The sequence below is a fragment of the Littorina saxatilis genome, linkage group LG9, assembly GCF_037325665.1.
Source record: "Littorina saxatilis isolate snail1 linkage group LG9, US_GU_Lsax_2.0, whole genome shotgun sequence".
Classification (NCBI taxonomy): Eukaryota; Metazoa; Mollusca; class Gastropoda; order Littorinimorpha; family Littorinidae; genus Littorina; species Littorina saxatilis.
Genome location: NC_090253.1, coordinates 11,459,503 through 11,475,457, shown reverse-complemented (window position 1 = coordinate 11,475,457; position 15,955 = coordinate 11,459,503). Strand labels below are relative to the sequence as shown.

General features: G+C 43.4%; 1 protein-coding gene across 1 annotated transcript in view; it reads left to right on the top strand.

The window, feature by feature from the left end:
- Window positions 1-15,955, top strand: part of LOC138977095 (uncharacterized) — a 91,752-nt gene that overhangs the window by 21,079 nt on the left and 54,718 nt on the right. The window contains exons 20-32 of the mRNA XM_070350004.1: window positions 231-397; window positions 1,446-1,617; window positions 2,263-2,421; window positions 4,941-5,191; window positions 6,509-6,664; window positions 6,868-7,544; window positions 9,024-9,227; window positions 9,656-9,859; window positions 10,692-10,828; window positions 12,401-12,572; window positions 13,917-13,987; window positions 14,749-14,906; window positions 15,708-15,899. Coding sequence (XP_070206105.1) covers window positions 231-397; window positions 1,446-1,617; window positions 2,263-2,421; window positions 4,941-5,191; window positions 6,509-6,664; window positions 6,868-7,544; window positions 9,024-9,227; window positions 9,656-9,859; window positions 10,692-10,828; window positions 12,401-12,572; window positions 13,917-13,987; window positions 14,749-14,906; window positions 15,708-15,899 — 2,720 coding nt within the window. The remainder of the gene's footprint in view (window positions 1-230; window positions 398-1,445; window positions 1,618-2,262; window positions 2,422-4,940; window positions 5,192-6,508; window positions 6,665-6,867; window positions 7,545-9,023; window positions 9,228-9,655; window positions 9,860-10,691; window positions 10,829-12,400; window positions 12,573-13,916; window positions 13,988-14,748; window positions 14,907-15,707; window positions 15,900-15,955) is intronic.

Genomic DNA, 15,955 nt, shown 5'->3' with positions numbered 1-15,955 from the left:
AAAACCCTGACCAGACCTGCGATGTTGAGCAAAACGGTTTGCACCGGAAGAAGTGTCCCTTTAACAGCGAGAAATACCTGATCACCAGACGTTTAATGACTGAATCTTTTTTCAGGCTGTTGGGGACATTTCAATGTCAGAAATTGCTGTCCAAATCTGAAGGCAGATAACATACAGGAAAATGAACCCTTGACCTTGAAGTTGCTCACAGGTATGCTATGTTGTAACAGGAAACAGGATTGGACATTGCGATGGAAGACATTAAAACCAGAGCGGAGGCCATGGCTGATCACCTGATCAACGCAACAGAGAGCTCCAAAAACCTGCAGAAAGGCTTTGATCAGCAAGCCTTGTACGTGGAGATTTTGAAAACCAGCTACCAGGCATTCAAAGAAGCGTAAGTATAACCTATCATTGACCTTCCCTTTAATGAAAACCAGCTACCAGGCACTCGGAGAGACGTGAGTATAACCTATCATTGACCTTCCCTTTAATGAAAACCAGCTACCAGGCACTCGGAGAGACGTGAGTATAACCTAGCATTGACCATCCCGTTACCTTCCCGTTAATGAAAACTAGTCACAAGGCATTCAGAGAGACGTAAGTATAACCTATCATTGACCTTCCCGTTAATGAAAACCAGCTACCAGGCACTCGGAGAGACGTGAGTATTACCTATCATTGACCTTCCCGTTAATGAAAACCAGCTACCAGGCACGTAAGTATAACCTAACATTGACCTTCCCGTTAATGAAAACCAGCTACCAGGCACTCGGAGAGACGTGAGTATAACCTAACATTGACCTTCCCGTTAATGAAAACCAGCTACCAGGCACGTAAGTATAACCTAACATTGAGCTTCCCGTTAATGAAAACCAGCTACCAGGCACTCGGAGAGACGTGAGTATAACCTAACATTGACCTTCCCGTTAATGAAAACCAGCTACCAGGCACTCAGAGAGACGTAAGTATAACCTAGCATTGACCTTCCCGTTAATGAAAACCAGCTACCAGGCATTCAGAGAGACGTGAGTATAACCTAGCATTGACCTTCCCGTACAAGCTGAGGTTCGGGTGATAGCCAAAAGGTGCTGCATTGTTTTTGAATAAAATTGTTCATTGTACAGACAAGACCTGTGTTGACCTATAGCTACCAATTGCCAAGCAGAGATGCCGATGGAGATAATGAACACGCAGAATTTGATAAGAAATAACATGGGTGAAAAACAACTGCAATGGATTGTAGTGACGATAACTAATGCAAATCAAGTTAATGGAGAGGTGGTGCATGTAACATTCAGAAAAACGACACACTACAACATTAGCATAATATTTAAATGTACTTATTAAGTAATAACGATGTTCTCAACTAAAGACCTCACTGCATACAAAGCAGTGACTGAACTTTGCTGTGGTAACATTCAGGAAACACGCTTGTTTTGCAGCATAGACATGGTGAAATCTCGCATCAACGCTTTGTTTGGTCAGAAGTTTCACCCCCAGTTCCCAGTGCAGCGCAGAGACTGTGACGGCCGGTGCAAGTGTGGGTACTACCCCACGGATTGCAGCCGTTACGAGCACCCAGGGGTGGATCTCAAATGGGATCAGGGCTGGAAGGTATGTGAACAGGATCAGGGTGGGAGGTATGTGAACAGTATCAGGGTGGGAGGTATGTGAACAGTATCAGGGTGGGAGGTATGTGAACAGTATCAGGGTGGGAGGTATGTGAACAGTATCAGGGTGGAAGGTATGTGAAAAGCACGGCTAACACTACGCCGATGCTTTATTATCATCAGACTGGAACATGATGTAATTGAGGAAAATGGCAGTTAATAACAGCACAGATCTTTCATGTGAAGTCTGTGGAAGTGTTTAGCTAAGGTTTGACCGTTGTTTCCATTGTGTGTGTGTGTGTGTGTGTGTGTGTGTGTGTGTGTGTGTGTGTGTGTGTGTGTGTGTGTGTGTGTTTAAGTGCAAATAATGAGCGACTCGAACAAAGGAAACAATAACGTCCTTCGTTTTCTGTTTATGTATTTCCCTTGGCAGACACCCTTCTATCCCAGAACACGAAAGGCAGTATAATACACTTCCTTGTGCGAGCTCAAGTTGTTCTTGTAACAATACTTGAGAACACGAAACATGTTTCTGTCAATGGAACAAAACTTCCTACTCTTGTTTTGCTTTTAAATTAAGCTTTGAACAACGTTTTGTCTTACTGGTCTTGCTCTGAAGAAAACGCATGTTGGTATATCTCTTGCCCAGATACCCAGCCCGGTGGCAGGACTGGCTACACGGCTCAACAGCACTTCGATCTCGATCAAGCCCGCCACGTCCGGCTTCACGGACTATGAGATCATCATGTCCAACATCAACCTCCTCGTTGTCATAGAGACTGAGGGAACCTTCGTGGACGCAGGACAGGTTTGTTGAATGCTTGTCATAGAGGCTGGGGGAACATTCGTGGACGCAGGACAGGTTTGTTGAATGCTTATCATAGAGGCTGGGGGAACATTCGTGGACGCAGGACAGGTTTGTTGAATGCTTATCATAGAGGCTGGGGGAACATTCGTGGACGCAGGACAGGTTTGTTGAATGCTTATCATAGAGGCTGGGGGAACCTTCGTGGATAATAAAATAATAAAGATAGCTTATATAGCGCCGCTTCACAAATTTAACTATGCTCTTAGCGCTGTACATCGAGATATAACAATTTCAATAATATAAATACAAAGATGATATTATAATAATACACATTTACAAATATCACTCACGTGCATACATCCTCGTGCACACCACGCGCATACATACTCCCACTCATTAACAAGTGCTTCCATCCCCCTGCCACTGAGATGTTCATATACCCCCCTGGACAAGCTCACACCATGTCCGTCTCCTCTCCGGACTGTACATACACTCAGCAAGAAAAAGAAAGACTAAATGCAAATTTCATACAGAACCCTATAGCTCAATCAAAGCTGAAGCAACTATACAATAAAGACACATTCAAACAACAAATCTAACTTCACCTCTAACAGTCTATAAAGATGGCAAGGACAATTTACAAGGATTCGCGAAAAAGGTGCGTTTTAAGGGAACTGCGGAAAGAGTCCTTAGAAGCAGAATGGCGAACGGAGGAAGGGAGAGAATTCCAGACAATGGCAGCCGCAGAAGCAAACGAGCGATTTCCAAAAGAAGGCAAGCTTCGCTCGAGAGTTTCCAGTTTGCGACTGTCAGCGCGTGAGCGGAGGTTGTAGTCAGAGGGATTGTCATATGTGACGAGCAGTTCCTTGAGGTATTTAGGGCCATCTTCAAATTTGGCAGAGAAACAGATACAAGCAAGCTTGTATCTGATACGAGCGGACACGGGAAGCCAATGAAGGGAACGGAGAAGTGGTGTGACATGATCAAACTTCTTAGAACGATATATCAATTTGGCGGCAGAGTTTTGTACCTTTTGGAGTGACTCGACAAGTTTTTGATCACAGCCATAGAACAGGCTGTTGCAATAGTCTATTCTGGATAGAACTAGAGAACAGGCTAGAGTTTGAGCGGCTTGGGGGGTAAGATAGTGGCGGATAGAACTGATTTTCCTTACGTTACTGTACGCAATTGTGCGGATGTTTTGGACGTGCTGGGAAAGGTTGAGGAAGTGGTCGAAGGTAACGCCAAGATTAGTCACAGAAGAGACAAAGTTGACGTCGCTATCACCGACATGAATGCTAGAAGGCAAAGAATTTTCAGGGAAAGATCTGTACTGGGACCTGACAAGCATGGATTCAGTTTTCGAGTCGTTTAGCTGTAGTTTGTTAGCCGTCATCCACGCCTTTACAGCAACAACACAGTCTTCCATTTCACTCACAGTGGTATCAATTTGATCAATCTCACTGTCTTTGTACAACTGGTTGTCGTCTGCAAAGGCGTGGTGATCGATAGGATACTGTTTGACGAGGTTAAAGAGGGGGTTCATGTACAAAACAAAAAGAACTGGACCCAACACGGATCCCTGAGGAACACCGAACTGAAGGACTGTGGATTCTGAACTGATGCCGTTTACCACGACTGTTTGAATCCTATCCGAGAGATAGGACTCAAACCAGGACAGTGCAGAACCTGTGATGCCAAAAGTTGCCTCAAGGCGGGCTGTCATAATTGAGTGGTCAATGGTGTCGAACGCAGCGGACAAATCGAGAAGCGTGAGAACAGACACTTTACCGTTATTGAGAGCCATCAGAAGGTCGTTTACAATTTTCAACAAAGCAGTTTCAGTGCTGTGGGCAGGTCTATAAGCCGATTGGAGGCTGCTGAGAAGATTGTTTGATGAGAGGTGGGCATTAAGTTGCAGCAAGACCAGTCTTTCCAAGATCTTTGAAAGAAACGACAAGTTCGAAACTGGTCTGTAGTTCTTTAAATCATTGCGGTCGAGGGATGATTTCTTTATCAGGGGTTTGACAAGAGCTTGTTTCATGACAGACGGGAAAGTGCCAGAGAGAATTGAACTATTCATGACGGAGGTAATGTGAGGTAACACTGTGTCCAAACATTCAATCAGCAAATGTGATGGATGCAGGACAGGTTTGTTGAATGCTTGTCATGGAGGCTGGGGGAACCTTCGTGGATGCAGGACAGGTTTGTTGAATGCTTGTCATAGAGGCTGGGGGAACCTTCGTGGATGCAGGACAGGTTTGTTGAATGCTTGTCATATCTCTACCTTAACCCACCAGGCGCAGCCGGGATTGACTCTCGTTCAAGGTCAGGGTCACAGCAGGGTCATTTTCGAGTAATGAAAAGAAAACTGTCAATTGTGAAGGCATTTTTCGGTTAGAGCTTTGAAACTTCACATACATACGTCTAAGGCTTGATAACCTCTACACACGACGCAAGTCTGGTAGACCCTAGTCAAGTTCCATGGTTATATAGATTTATGTCCGTATATGTGACAGATTATAGCCGAGTCCCGTGGGAACAACGGGTGTGAAGATCCCCACTTCCACCTGGCCATGAAGCGAAACACCCCGGACTCGGAGAGTGGTCTGTGTTACTACGTGGACCCCTCGCCTTTCCTTGACCACATGCAGCCCATCCCCAAGTGGACCCAAGAATGCAAGGAATTCACTTTCAAACACATCGGGGACACCATCGACTTCAGCAATCTCACAAAAGGATTTTCTCAAGTCCTTGAGGCGTTAGAGAGGTGTGTTTCGGGTTCTTTGTTTCAACATGTTTTTGATTCTATGTCAACAGTCAATTCAACTTTGATATGTTGAATTTTAGACACTGCATTGGTTGTGCAATCCTCAGTAAACACAGCACTTCATATACGTACTGACGGGCGCAGTGGCGTGGTGGTAAGACGTCGGCCTCTTAATCGGAAGGTCGAGGGTTCGAATCCCGGCCGCGGCCGCCTGGTGGGTTAAGTGTGGAGATTTTTCCGATCTCCCAGGTCAACTTCTGTGCAGACCTGCTAGTGGCTTATCCCCCTTCGTGTGTACACGCAAGCACAAGACCTAGTGCGCACGGAAAAGATCCTGTAATCCATGTCAGAGTTCGGTGGGTTATAGAAACACGAAAATACCCAGCATGCTTCCTCCGAAAGCGGCGTATGGCTGCCTAAATGGCGGGGTAAAAACGGTCATACACGTAAAATTCCACTCGTGCAAAAACACGAGTGTACGTGGGAGTTTCAGCCCACGAACGCAGAAGAAGAAGAAGAATATACGTACTAACAAGCCTTTGTATTGAACTCTGACATGGATTAAAGGATCTTCTCCGTGCGCACTTGGTCTTGTGCTTGCGTGTACACACGAAGGGGCTTAAGTCACTAACAGGTCTGCACATAAGTTCTTTCTTTCTTTATTTGGTGTTTAACGTCGTTTTCAACCGTTCAAGGTTATATCGCGACGGGGAAAGGGGGGAGATGGGATAGAGCCACTTGATAATTGTTTCTTGTTCACAAAAGCACTAATAAAAAAATTGCTCCAGGGGCTTGCAACGTAGTACAATATATGACCTTACTGGGAGAATGCAAGTTTCCAGTACAAAGGACTTAACATTTCTTACATACTGCTTGACTAAAATCTTTACAAACATTGACTATATTCTATACAAGAAACACTTAACAAGGTTAAAAGGAGAAACAGAATCCGTTAGTCGCCTCTTACGACATGCTGGGGAGCATCGGGTAAATTCTTCCCCCTAACCCGCAGGGAGAGCACATAAGTTGACCTGGGAGATGGGAAAAATCTCCACTCTTAACCCACCAGGTGGCAGCGACCGGGATTCGAACTCAGGCCGACGTCTTACCACCACGCCACTGCCCCCGGCAAAATTCAATCCAAATCAGTACTTGTCAAAAATGCAACTCTTGTACTGAAATATACGAAACGAAAATAACAGTAGTTGAAATGGTTTGCAATTTCCAACAAAAAATGTATCCTTTATTCAAAAGATATTGATTGAGATTGCTACAAACTTCTAAAATCAATCTTTTTGTTGTTGTGCTACTGTGCAGAGTCGCCCTGGATGTCGGCAAACAGTTACTGATCAAGGCGGTGGACGAGATCCCAGACAACGCTTACCTGGGACCATTGAAAATTCTTGCAAAGGATGTGATCCAAAATGTTGACCCCGATCCATCAAACCTGAAGAACATTTTCAAAGACGCACTGTAAGTCGTCTGCATGGTGATACATGCTGTAACAATGGTTTACATCATCTCGGCGTGGAAGGACAGCTGTTCCGCTTGCATTTTGAAAGTTTATAGTTTCCCTACATTCAAGTTCCCTTAAGGAATCTGCTCGGTCTGTATCAGCCTTTAGTAGGAACAAGAATGTTCATGCCATACAACATATGTATTGTTTTTTTTTACAGAAACACAACGAAGGACTTTTTCCGCAACATACGCACGAAGAACATTAACTTGAATGGCATGCTGACCAGTGCTGTGAACGCAGCCGGGAAGCTGGGCGGCACTCCCTTACGCCGTACACTCGATAGAGTCACTGGATACATAGACAAAGCCAAGGACCTCATCAAGAACCCTCCTATCGGGGCGCTGAAATCTCTGGCGATGGGCGGCATGGGGCGACTGTTGTCATCTCGCGGCATCATGTCGGCTCTTCCGCCGGGACTGGGGTCCGCTCTCCGTGACGGGTTAAAACTTGGCTCTAGCTTAGGACTGGGACACGTCGGCTCAGGAAATGGATCTTCTGTGCTGAAAGGACTTGGCGGAATCATCTCTGGGCTTGGTCAGCTAGGTGTCGAAAAACTTGGACAAGAATCGCTGCCGAGCTTTGGCGAGGGCTGCTCGGGTTCGGATCTTGACGCTGCTATTGACGAGGGTGGGGACCATTTGCGGTCCCTGCTGGGGCACGCCACGGAAAGGCTGAGGTCGTCCTTGACCAGAAGAACATCAAGGGGGACATCGCAACGCGGACATCTCATGCAGTTCGTTGGCCAGCAAGCATTGGGGCTTATTTCTGGTGTACCGCCGTTTATCAGTGGACGTTCTGGCATGATCACTGCTTTAAGGGCCAGTGCGTGCACGTGTGAGTATGCAACACAATGAATGGATTTTTTTTCTTTCTTGTATACATGTATGCACATTCCTTAGGCCCTTCGCCCCCAGCGGAGAATGTGTGCACACGGCAGCCCATTAAAATGTAGGCTTACCTATTTTGTTTATTTTTCTCCGATTTATTTTTTCTCTCTCGATTTTCATTTAAATTTACAGGCGAAGTATAGAAGAGACTTTGAAATTTATAAGGACATAAGTTTGGGTGACATTGATCAATGTACCATGAGCCATGAATCCAAAATGGCCGACGCTGATTTTGCGACCGGATCTGGGACTTTGACATGGAGTTTTTGCTTTGATATCATGTGGGGAACATAAAAGAGGAACATATAAACTAGACTTCTTGTTGTCAAATTCAAGTTAACAGGACGTTCAGAACCAGACTAGTGTTAACTATAACTGCCTTCTCCCAACCATATACTTGAAGTCCAACATGCCTTGGCGATCCTCTGGAAGTCTTAAGTAAAGCGATACATGTTTTCTTGTTGCAATTCACTAGTATAAGATTTTCATTTTGTAGGTAACTGAGTTTAACTTTAGTTTAGTTTAGCTTAGCTTTTGTGTATTATCAAAAAATTGAACTGTAAGAAATCAAAAAACCCTGCGAAACGTTTTAGGCACGCTGATATGAGAACTTTTCATAGTTAACTTTGAAATCATCAATCCTTTCCTTGGTTGAAGGTAAAAACGCCATGTGCATTCCGTTAATCTGGTCGCAAAGTAACCGTCGAACAGTTTAAATTCCTGACCCTAAAAATATTTATGAAGGTCATCCAAGTTAATATTCTCATAAATGTGAAGGTCTCCTCCTATAAACATTACAGAAAAATCTGGAGAAAAAACAACAACACAACAGAAGCTAAATCAAACTACAAACATGTGTATGGACTACCCTATATACAGCGCGATCAAAGATTTTCGTATTGCATAAAGCTGATTTCGCGGAATGGCTATTGTCAATAGCCTATAAATGTCTTACACTTATTGACGGATTTTCTGTGAAGGTACAAGAGCCAGATTATGGAATTGAGTTTAGACTACTGAGTCTCTGTTATTACTGAGCACAAGTTCACACGGAATGAGAGTACTGCCTTGTTTGTGTGAAAATGAATGCATTGTGTTGATTATAGCTTGACTTGTATCGTCGGCAGAAGATGCGTATTCATTCGGTTTTAGAGCCTCGATGATGTTAATTGCCGTTGATATTGAAATATAAGTTACTTGTCACGTCATAAAGTGCCTCTTTGATACTCGGTCTGGTTTGAGAAAAAGTGTATATTTAGCAATGTTATGTTTAGCGTGCACAGTCTTAAACAAAACAGGAGTATAATGTATATTATGTGTGAAAGAACTTTAGTGTCATCATTAACAATGTCTTACAGTGGTATAAATTCAAAATTCAGTAACTGCAGATCAGGACACGCAATTAATACCGTCTGTTGTGTTTCAGTGTGTCCCTCTTTTGGCGATGCTATTGCCAAGTTAACCAAGTCGGCGTGTATACCTCACGAAGACTGTCTGGGTATTGACTGTGATGTCAGAATCAACCACCTCAGTGTTAGAGCCAAGGTCAGCGTCAGCCTCAAGGTCATTCCAGATCAGAGAAAGGTCAACCTGAAGGTGAATGGAGAAGTGCAGGGAGTGACGGGCAATGGTGAGTGTTTTGTGTTAGCACCAGAACTGATGTTCCACACCTCTTCACCACCAAGAGTGATCTTCTCCTAAATTCACTTTACCCGTCAACAGTCTGCCATTTGGTTATGTCCCTTGAACACGAACATACAGTTTATGGAATTAAACGAACTTCAAAGTTAGTTTTCGCTTAATACTCCAAGTAACATTCTTGGCAAAGCTGGACAAGGGGGGCGGGGGGGGGGGGGGTTGGGGGTGGAGGCAGGTAATTGGATATTACTTGGGGGGCCTTCGAGCACGTACTTGTTTACTCAATGAGTTCTGATGATTTTAATTTGTCTATCTGTTTTTGTGTCGCTATGAGTGCGTCTGTGTAAGGGGCGGGAGTAGTTTCAGCCACTTCCTTCTCTCGCGACAGTAAACACTTAATCCTTATTTTCTCTATTTCAGACGAAAACACGTTCACCATACCGCTGAAGATATTTGGAGTTGAGACAGAATTAAAATTCAAGGTGACTGCAAAGTGGCAAGGAAAGGACCTCCGTTTGTCTCTCAGTCTTCGTGCGTGTGCCCTTGGGCATTGCCTGCCCGACATCAACGTGCTCCGCGACCTCAGGTTTGACGGAAATTCCCGAAGAAAAAGATCGATAGGAGGTAAATTCTGTTCATTCTTGTTTTTCTCTCGTGGCCCGAGGAATGCGTTACAGACTGCCCGATAAAGTACAAAAAATATGACATTTCACCGATGACATTTTACATTTATGTATGTCCGGTAGAATGTTTTGCACTGAATCTAAGTAGAAACACAAGATCGCTGAAAGCCGAAGAGCAGGATGTGTACATTTGACGTAAGAACTTTCAACAGGCTTTACCTGCTAATGCATTAAGTATGCACTGTAAATAACAAAGGAATATTCTTAACATTTTATGCAAGCTCTGTGTCGAAAATATCGTTGGTGAGAGGAAAAAGGCACGAGTGTGTGTTACCTTTCAACATGCTTTGTTTCTTTGTCAGAGAAGGTCCACCAGTCTTGCGATAGTAATTATTAGGGACAACTTAAAACATATATTAAGTTGTGTTGACCTAATTCCGTTTGAAAGTCACAGCTTGGCTTTGACCTTACAACCGACAACAAACAACGAATTAACATGTCACGCTATACTTTCTAAAATGACATTTCTTTGCTTTGACGTGAAATGTTGCACCAGACTTTGGAAGAGATCGAGGTTCCAAAAGAAGCGTCTTCTGTGTGTACGCCTCGACTGCGGGACGTTTTAAGTCAAATACACGTAAGTACAATATGTACGATTAACAGAATAATACATGGCGTGCTGTGTCGTACCATATTTACACTCGTTGCTTTTTCAAATATTGAAAAGATCGCTCGCAGTTCAATATTTAGAACAAGCAACTCGTGCAAATCTGGTACGACACTACAACCCGTGCTTGCAATACAACACTCCTAAAATGAGAACTGATTTTCAGAAATGCTGGGACCTTTTCTGGGGCGCATCGAATCGCTGCCGCTGGATGACGTAACCAAGATGTTCTCGGACTTCAGCCTGCCCATGCAGGACCTGGCGGAACAGGTGACAGGGGTACAGGACCAGATCAGATCGGCCGTAAGTTGGTTTATCAATATGATCAATCAATATGAGACTTATATCGCGCGTATTCCGTGGGTACAGTTCTAAGCGCAGGGATTTATTTTTTTAATTTTTAAATTTTTTTTTATACAATTTATATCGCGCACATATTCAAGGCGCAGGGATTTATTTATGCCGTGTGAGATGGAATTTATTTTTACACAATACTTCACGCATTCACATCGGCCAGCAGATCGCAGCCATTTCGGCGCATATCCTACTTTTCACGGCCTATTATTCCAAGTCACACGGGTATTTTGGTGGACATTTTTATCTATGCCTATACAATTTTGCCAGGAAAGACCCTTTTGTCAATCGTGGGATCTTTAACGTGCACACCCCAATGTAGTGTACACGAAGGGACCTCGGTTTTTCGTCTCATCCGAAAGACTAGCACTTGAACCCACCACCTAGGTTAGGAAAGGGGGGAGAAAATTGCTAACGCCCTGACCCAGGGTCGAACTCGCAACCTCTCGCTTCCGAGCGCAAGTGCGTTACCACTCGGCCACCCAGTCCTCAACTTAAACTAAATTGTATTCTAAATTCATCACATGAACTAATTGAAAATATACAACTAGGACACGCACTCAAGCAAATGCTTATTTTACGTGACCAAAACAATACTAAATTTCACAAATGTTCATTATGGTGTCCGTCAGTTTTGGTTGCACAAAGCCAAAACCGATTTACAAGGATTGGCGCTTGTATATATAAGCATGTTTTGATGTAAGCCTTAGGTTCTTTTTCCTTTACATATTTTTGATACTGTGACCACCAAGCCACGACCACCCCCACCCCCTGTGTGTTGTAATTGTCCAAGTGTGTTCTGTTTTATGAATTTGTCCTCTTGTCTATGTGATGTCCTGTAATGTACAGCATATACAACGAAGAGGATTAGGCCCGGTGATGCTTTCATTGATGTAATAGGATGTTTGATAACAACTTATTCCAACTTACAGCATTTCAGGTTAACAGGCTTACGTTTGGCCTTTTGAATCAAGGTTGGATGGATGGTTGTTGCATGGTTTGTCTGTTATTTCACCCATCACCTCATTTTGTATGTGTCTTCTGTTTCATTGTTTGGCTGCGTTCCTGTCCAGCTGTCTGCCTCTGCGATTATGAAGTAGCATGTCTACCTGACTGCCTGGCCTATTCTCTTTATGTGTGTATGTGCGTGCGTGTGTGTGTGTGTGTGTGTGTGTGTGTGTGTGTGTGTGTGTGTGTGTGTGTGTGTGTGTGTGTGTGTGTGTGTGTGTGTGTGTGTGTGTGAATTGAAAAGACGAAGAGCGGATCAATGTTCATCGACTTTCATGTCTGTTTGTTGGTGTGTGTGTGTGTGTACATCTATGTATGTAAGTCTGTGTGTCACAGTTTGAGGATGCTATTACCACACATAAACGCCAGGCAGGATTCGATAGCGGCGATGTCAATAAGCGTGACAGTGTCCGATAACAAATGCAAACTGACATCTTTGGATATCAAATAACCAAAGGGAAGTAAGATTTAATGTTTAAGATTCTGACATCTTTGGATACAAAATGATTCCAGTTGCAAATCAGCAAGGACCAGACAGGGCTAAGCATGACCGCGGAGTTCGTCACACCCAACGACTTCAAGGACGATGGAAACTTCCCTATCAAGGGGGAGAACGGCGAAAACTACATGCCCTTCTTCTTGTTTAAGATGGTCTACCCTTTGGGCCCCGTCCTTTTCCACATAGGTAGATGGTACTGTTATGTCTGTCTGTCTGTTTGTCTGTCTGTCTGTCTGTCTGTTTTTCTGTTTATCTGTCTGTCTGGCTGTAAAATGAAAAATTAATTAATCCCCTAAATCTTAAAAGGTAGATTAACTTCAATTTAAACTGACTAAACTGATGTGCTGATGTTTATTTGCTATTGCACATCGCCGTGAGCTCTGGTGAGAAAGGGCGATTCATGATTATTATTATTCATTAAACACAACAATTTAGATGGACTCTTGTCATCTTAAGAAAGAAGAAACTGCATCTAACTAAGATATAAGTTCATGTTCTTTATATGTTTTCATTGTTTCACTTTAGAGACAACTAGGCCAACGTTCTGATGAATTGGGTTTACATTTAGTCAAGTTTTGACTAAATGTTTTAACATAGAGGGGGGAATCGAGACGAGGGTTGTGGTGTATGTGTGTGTGTGTGTGTGTGTGTGTGTGTGTGTGTGTGTGTGTCTGTCTGTCTGTCTGTGTGTGTGTGTGTGTAGAGCGATTCAGACTAAACTATAGGGCCGATCTTTATGAAATTTGACATGAGAGTTCCTGGGTATGATATCCCCGGACATTTTTTTCGTTTTTTCGATAAATACCTTTGATGACGTCATATCCGGCTTTTTGTAAAAGTTGAGGCGGCACTGTCACACCCTCATTTTTCAATTAAATTGATTGAAATTTTGGCCAAGCAATTTTCGACAAAGGCCGGGGTTTGGTATTGCATTTCAGCTTGGTGGCTTAAAAACTAATGAGTGAGTTTGGTCATTAAAAATCGGAAACTTGTAATTAAAATTATTTTTTATCAAACGATCCAAAACCAATTTCATCTTATTCTTCTGATTCCAAAAACATATACATATGTTATATTCGGATTACAAACAAGCTCTGAAAATTAAAAATATAAAAATTATGATCAAAATTAAGTTTCCAAAATCGTTTTAAAAACTATTTCATCTTATTCCTTGTCGGTTCCTGATTCCAAAAACATATAGATATGATATTTTTGGATTAAAAACACGCTCAGAAAGTTAAAACGAAGAGAGGTACAGTAAAGCGTGCTATGAAGCACAGCGCAACCGCTACCGCGCCAAACAGGCTCGTCACTTTCACTGCCTTTTGCACTAGCGGCGGACTACGTTCAGTTTCATTCTGTGAGTTCCACAGCTTGACTAAATGTAGTAATTTCGCCTTACGCGACTTGTTGTTTTCTGTGATTAAACGTTCAAATAACCAAGCTTTGTTTTGTAAATCTGGTGAATCATATGTCCTTGTTGCTGCCGTCGAATTGGGCAGGTGTGAACAGTCGTGTTTTACTTCACAGATTTTGACGCTGGAGGCGCCTTTGGGATATCGTTTGATGTCAAAGTGTTGGCTCTTGACTCTGCCCTCAATGTAAGTTCATGTTCATCTTTTGCTTTGGCAAAGTAAACCGTGCCCACAGGTGTACTACCCGACTGCGCATGTTTCATTAAAACATTCGTCGGCTGTCGTTCTCTATTAGTGCCGACAGTCATTATTTCTCTACTTAAACTATTCTTTCTGCATACATTGCAATTATACGAACATGCACATTGCAGGGCAAAGCTTTGAAAAGAGGCTTTGATCGTTTGAATTTGTTTTGGGAGAACAGGCATTTTGTTTGAAACGTTTTGGGATTCTGAAAAGCTGTGGGTACCCTGCCTTCATTAAGTGAAGCTATTAACAGAGTGAAGCCGTTAACAAAGGGAAGCCATTAACAGAGTGAAGCCATTAACAGAGTGAATCCATTAACAGAGTTAAGCCATTGACAGAGTGAAGCCATTGACAGATTGAAGACATTAACAGAGTGAAGACATTAACAGAGTGAAGACATTAACAGAGTTAAGCCATTAACAGAGTTAAGCCATTAACAGAGTTAAGCCATTAACAGAGTTAAGCCATTAACAGAGTGAAGCCATTGACAGAGTGAAGACATTAACAGAGTTAAGCCATTAACCGAGTTAAGCCATTAACAGAGTGAAGCCATTAACAGAGTGAAGCCATTAACAGAGTGAAGCCATTAACAGAGTGAAGCCAATAACAGAGTGAAGCCACTAACAGAGTAAAGAGATTAACAGAGTAAAGCCATTAACAGAGTGAAGCCATTAACAGAGAAACTTTTGTCCTCAAATCAGACGGAGATAAAGCCGTGGGCATCCGGCAAGTTCCGAGCCAGTATGTCTGTATCTATCGGTGTGGCTTCTGGCGGCATTGACCTGACGGGCTGGGTCATGAAGACCGCTTTTCCTCTTACCCTCAAGTGCAACTACAGCAAGCAACCTGTGGTCACGACGTAAGTGTATTTATACCCCGCATATCGTATTCACGGGGTATATAGGTTTCACTGTCTGTTTGTCTGTCTGTCTCTTTGGACTTGTATCTCTGGTACTTGTTGAGCTGAAATGGGGTGTGTAGCTTGGAGTTGGCGTACATACAGTGTATAGTAGACGGGCGAAGTGGCGCAGTGGTAAGACGTCGGCCTCCTAATCGGGAGGTCGTGAGTTCGAATCCCGGTCGCTGCCGCATGGTGGGTTAAGAGTGGAGATTTTTCCGATCTCCCAGGTCAACTTATGTGCAGACCTGCTAGTGACTTAACCCCCTTCGTGTGTACACGCAAGCACAAGACCAAGTGCGCACGGAAAAGATCCTGTAATCCATGTCGGAGTTCGGTGGGTTATGGAAACACGAAAATACACTGCATGCCTACCAACGAAAGCGGAGTGAAGCTGACTATGCTCTAGTGTGGGGGACACAAATGAGCAAACGAGCTAACACGTCACCAGAATTTCAGGAACGCTGAAGAAGAAAGAAGGTGTATAGAAATAATAGATTCCTACGTGTTGTAAAGGAGGAGATATGAGCATTATTAATGTTGAATAGATGAAGTTCACATAAAGTATATCTTCCACTGATTTCCTCAATGTTAAAAATAAATCCACCAGATCTGTCTGTCGTGTAACCCATCATAACTGCCGTCACAACACTGTCTCAGCCGGGATGGCCGATAAAATCACACACAGGCAAGGTAGCTACACAGTATTACCTTGTTCTCGAGATTTTTAACATGTCCTTCATTAATTGCCAATGCCATCAGGAAAACTCTGGAGGTGGAGCTGATCCCTATAGAGCTAATACTGAGAGGCTGGGTAAAGATCCTGTTCGTCATAAACATCCATAAGAACCTGTGGCACTACACCGCTTCTGCTTTGAGAGGAACCATCTGGGAGAAACAGCACCGGAAGGATGACCAAGGTCCCCCTCGCTTTCCGTACTGCGGCAAGGCGTGGTAAGTGTTATGCTTGATATCATTCACACTGTCCTTAGAAAGAACATCATTCATCG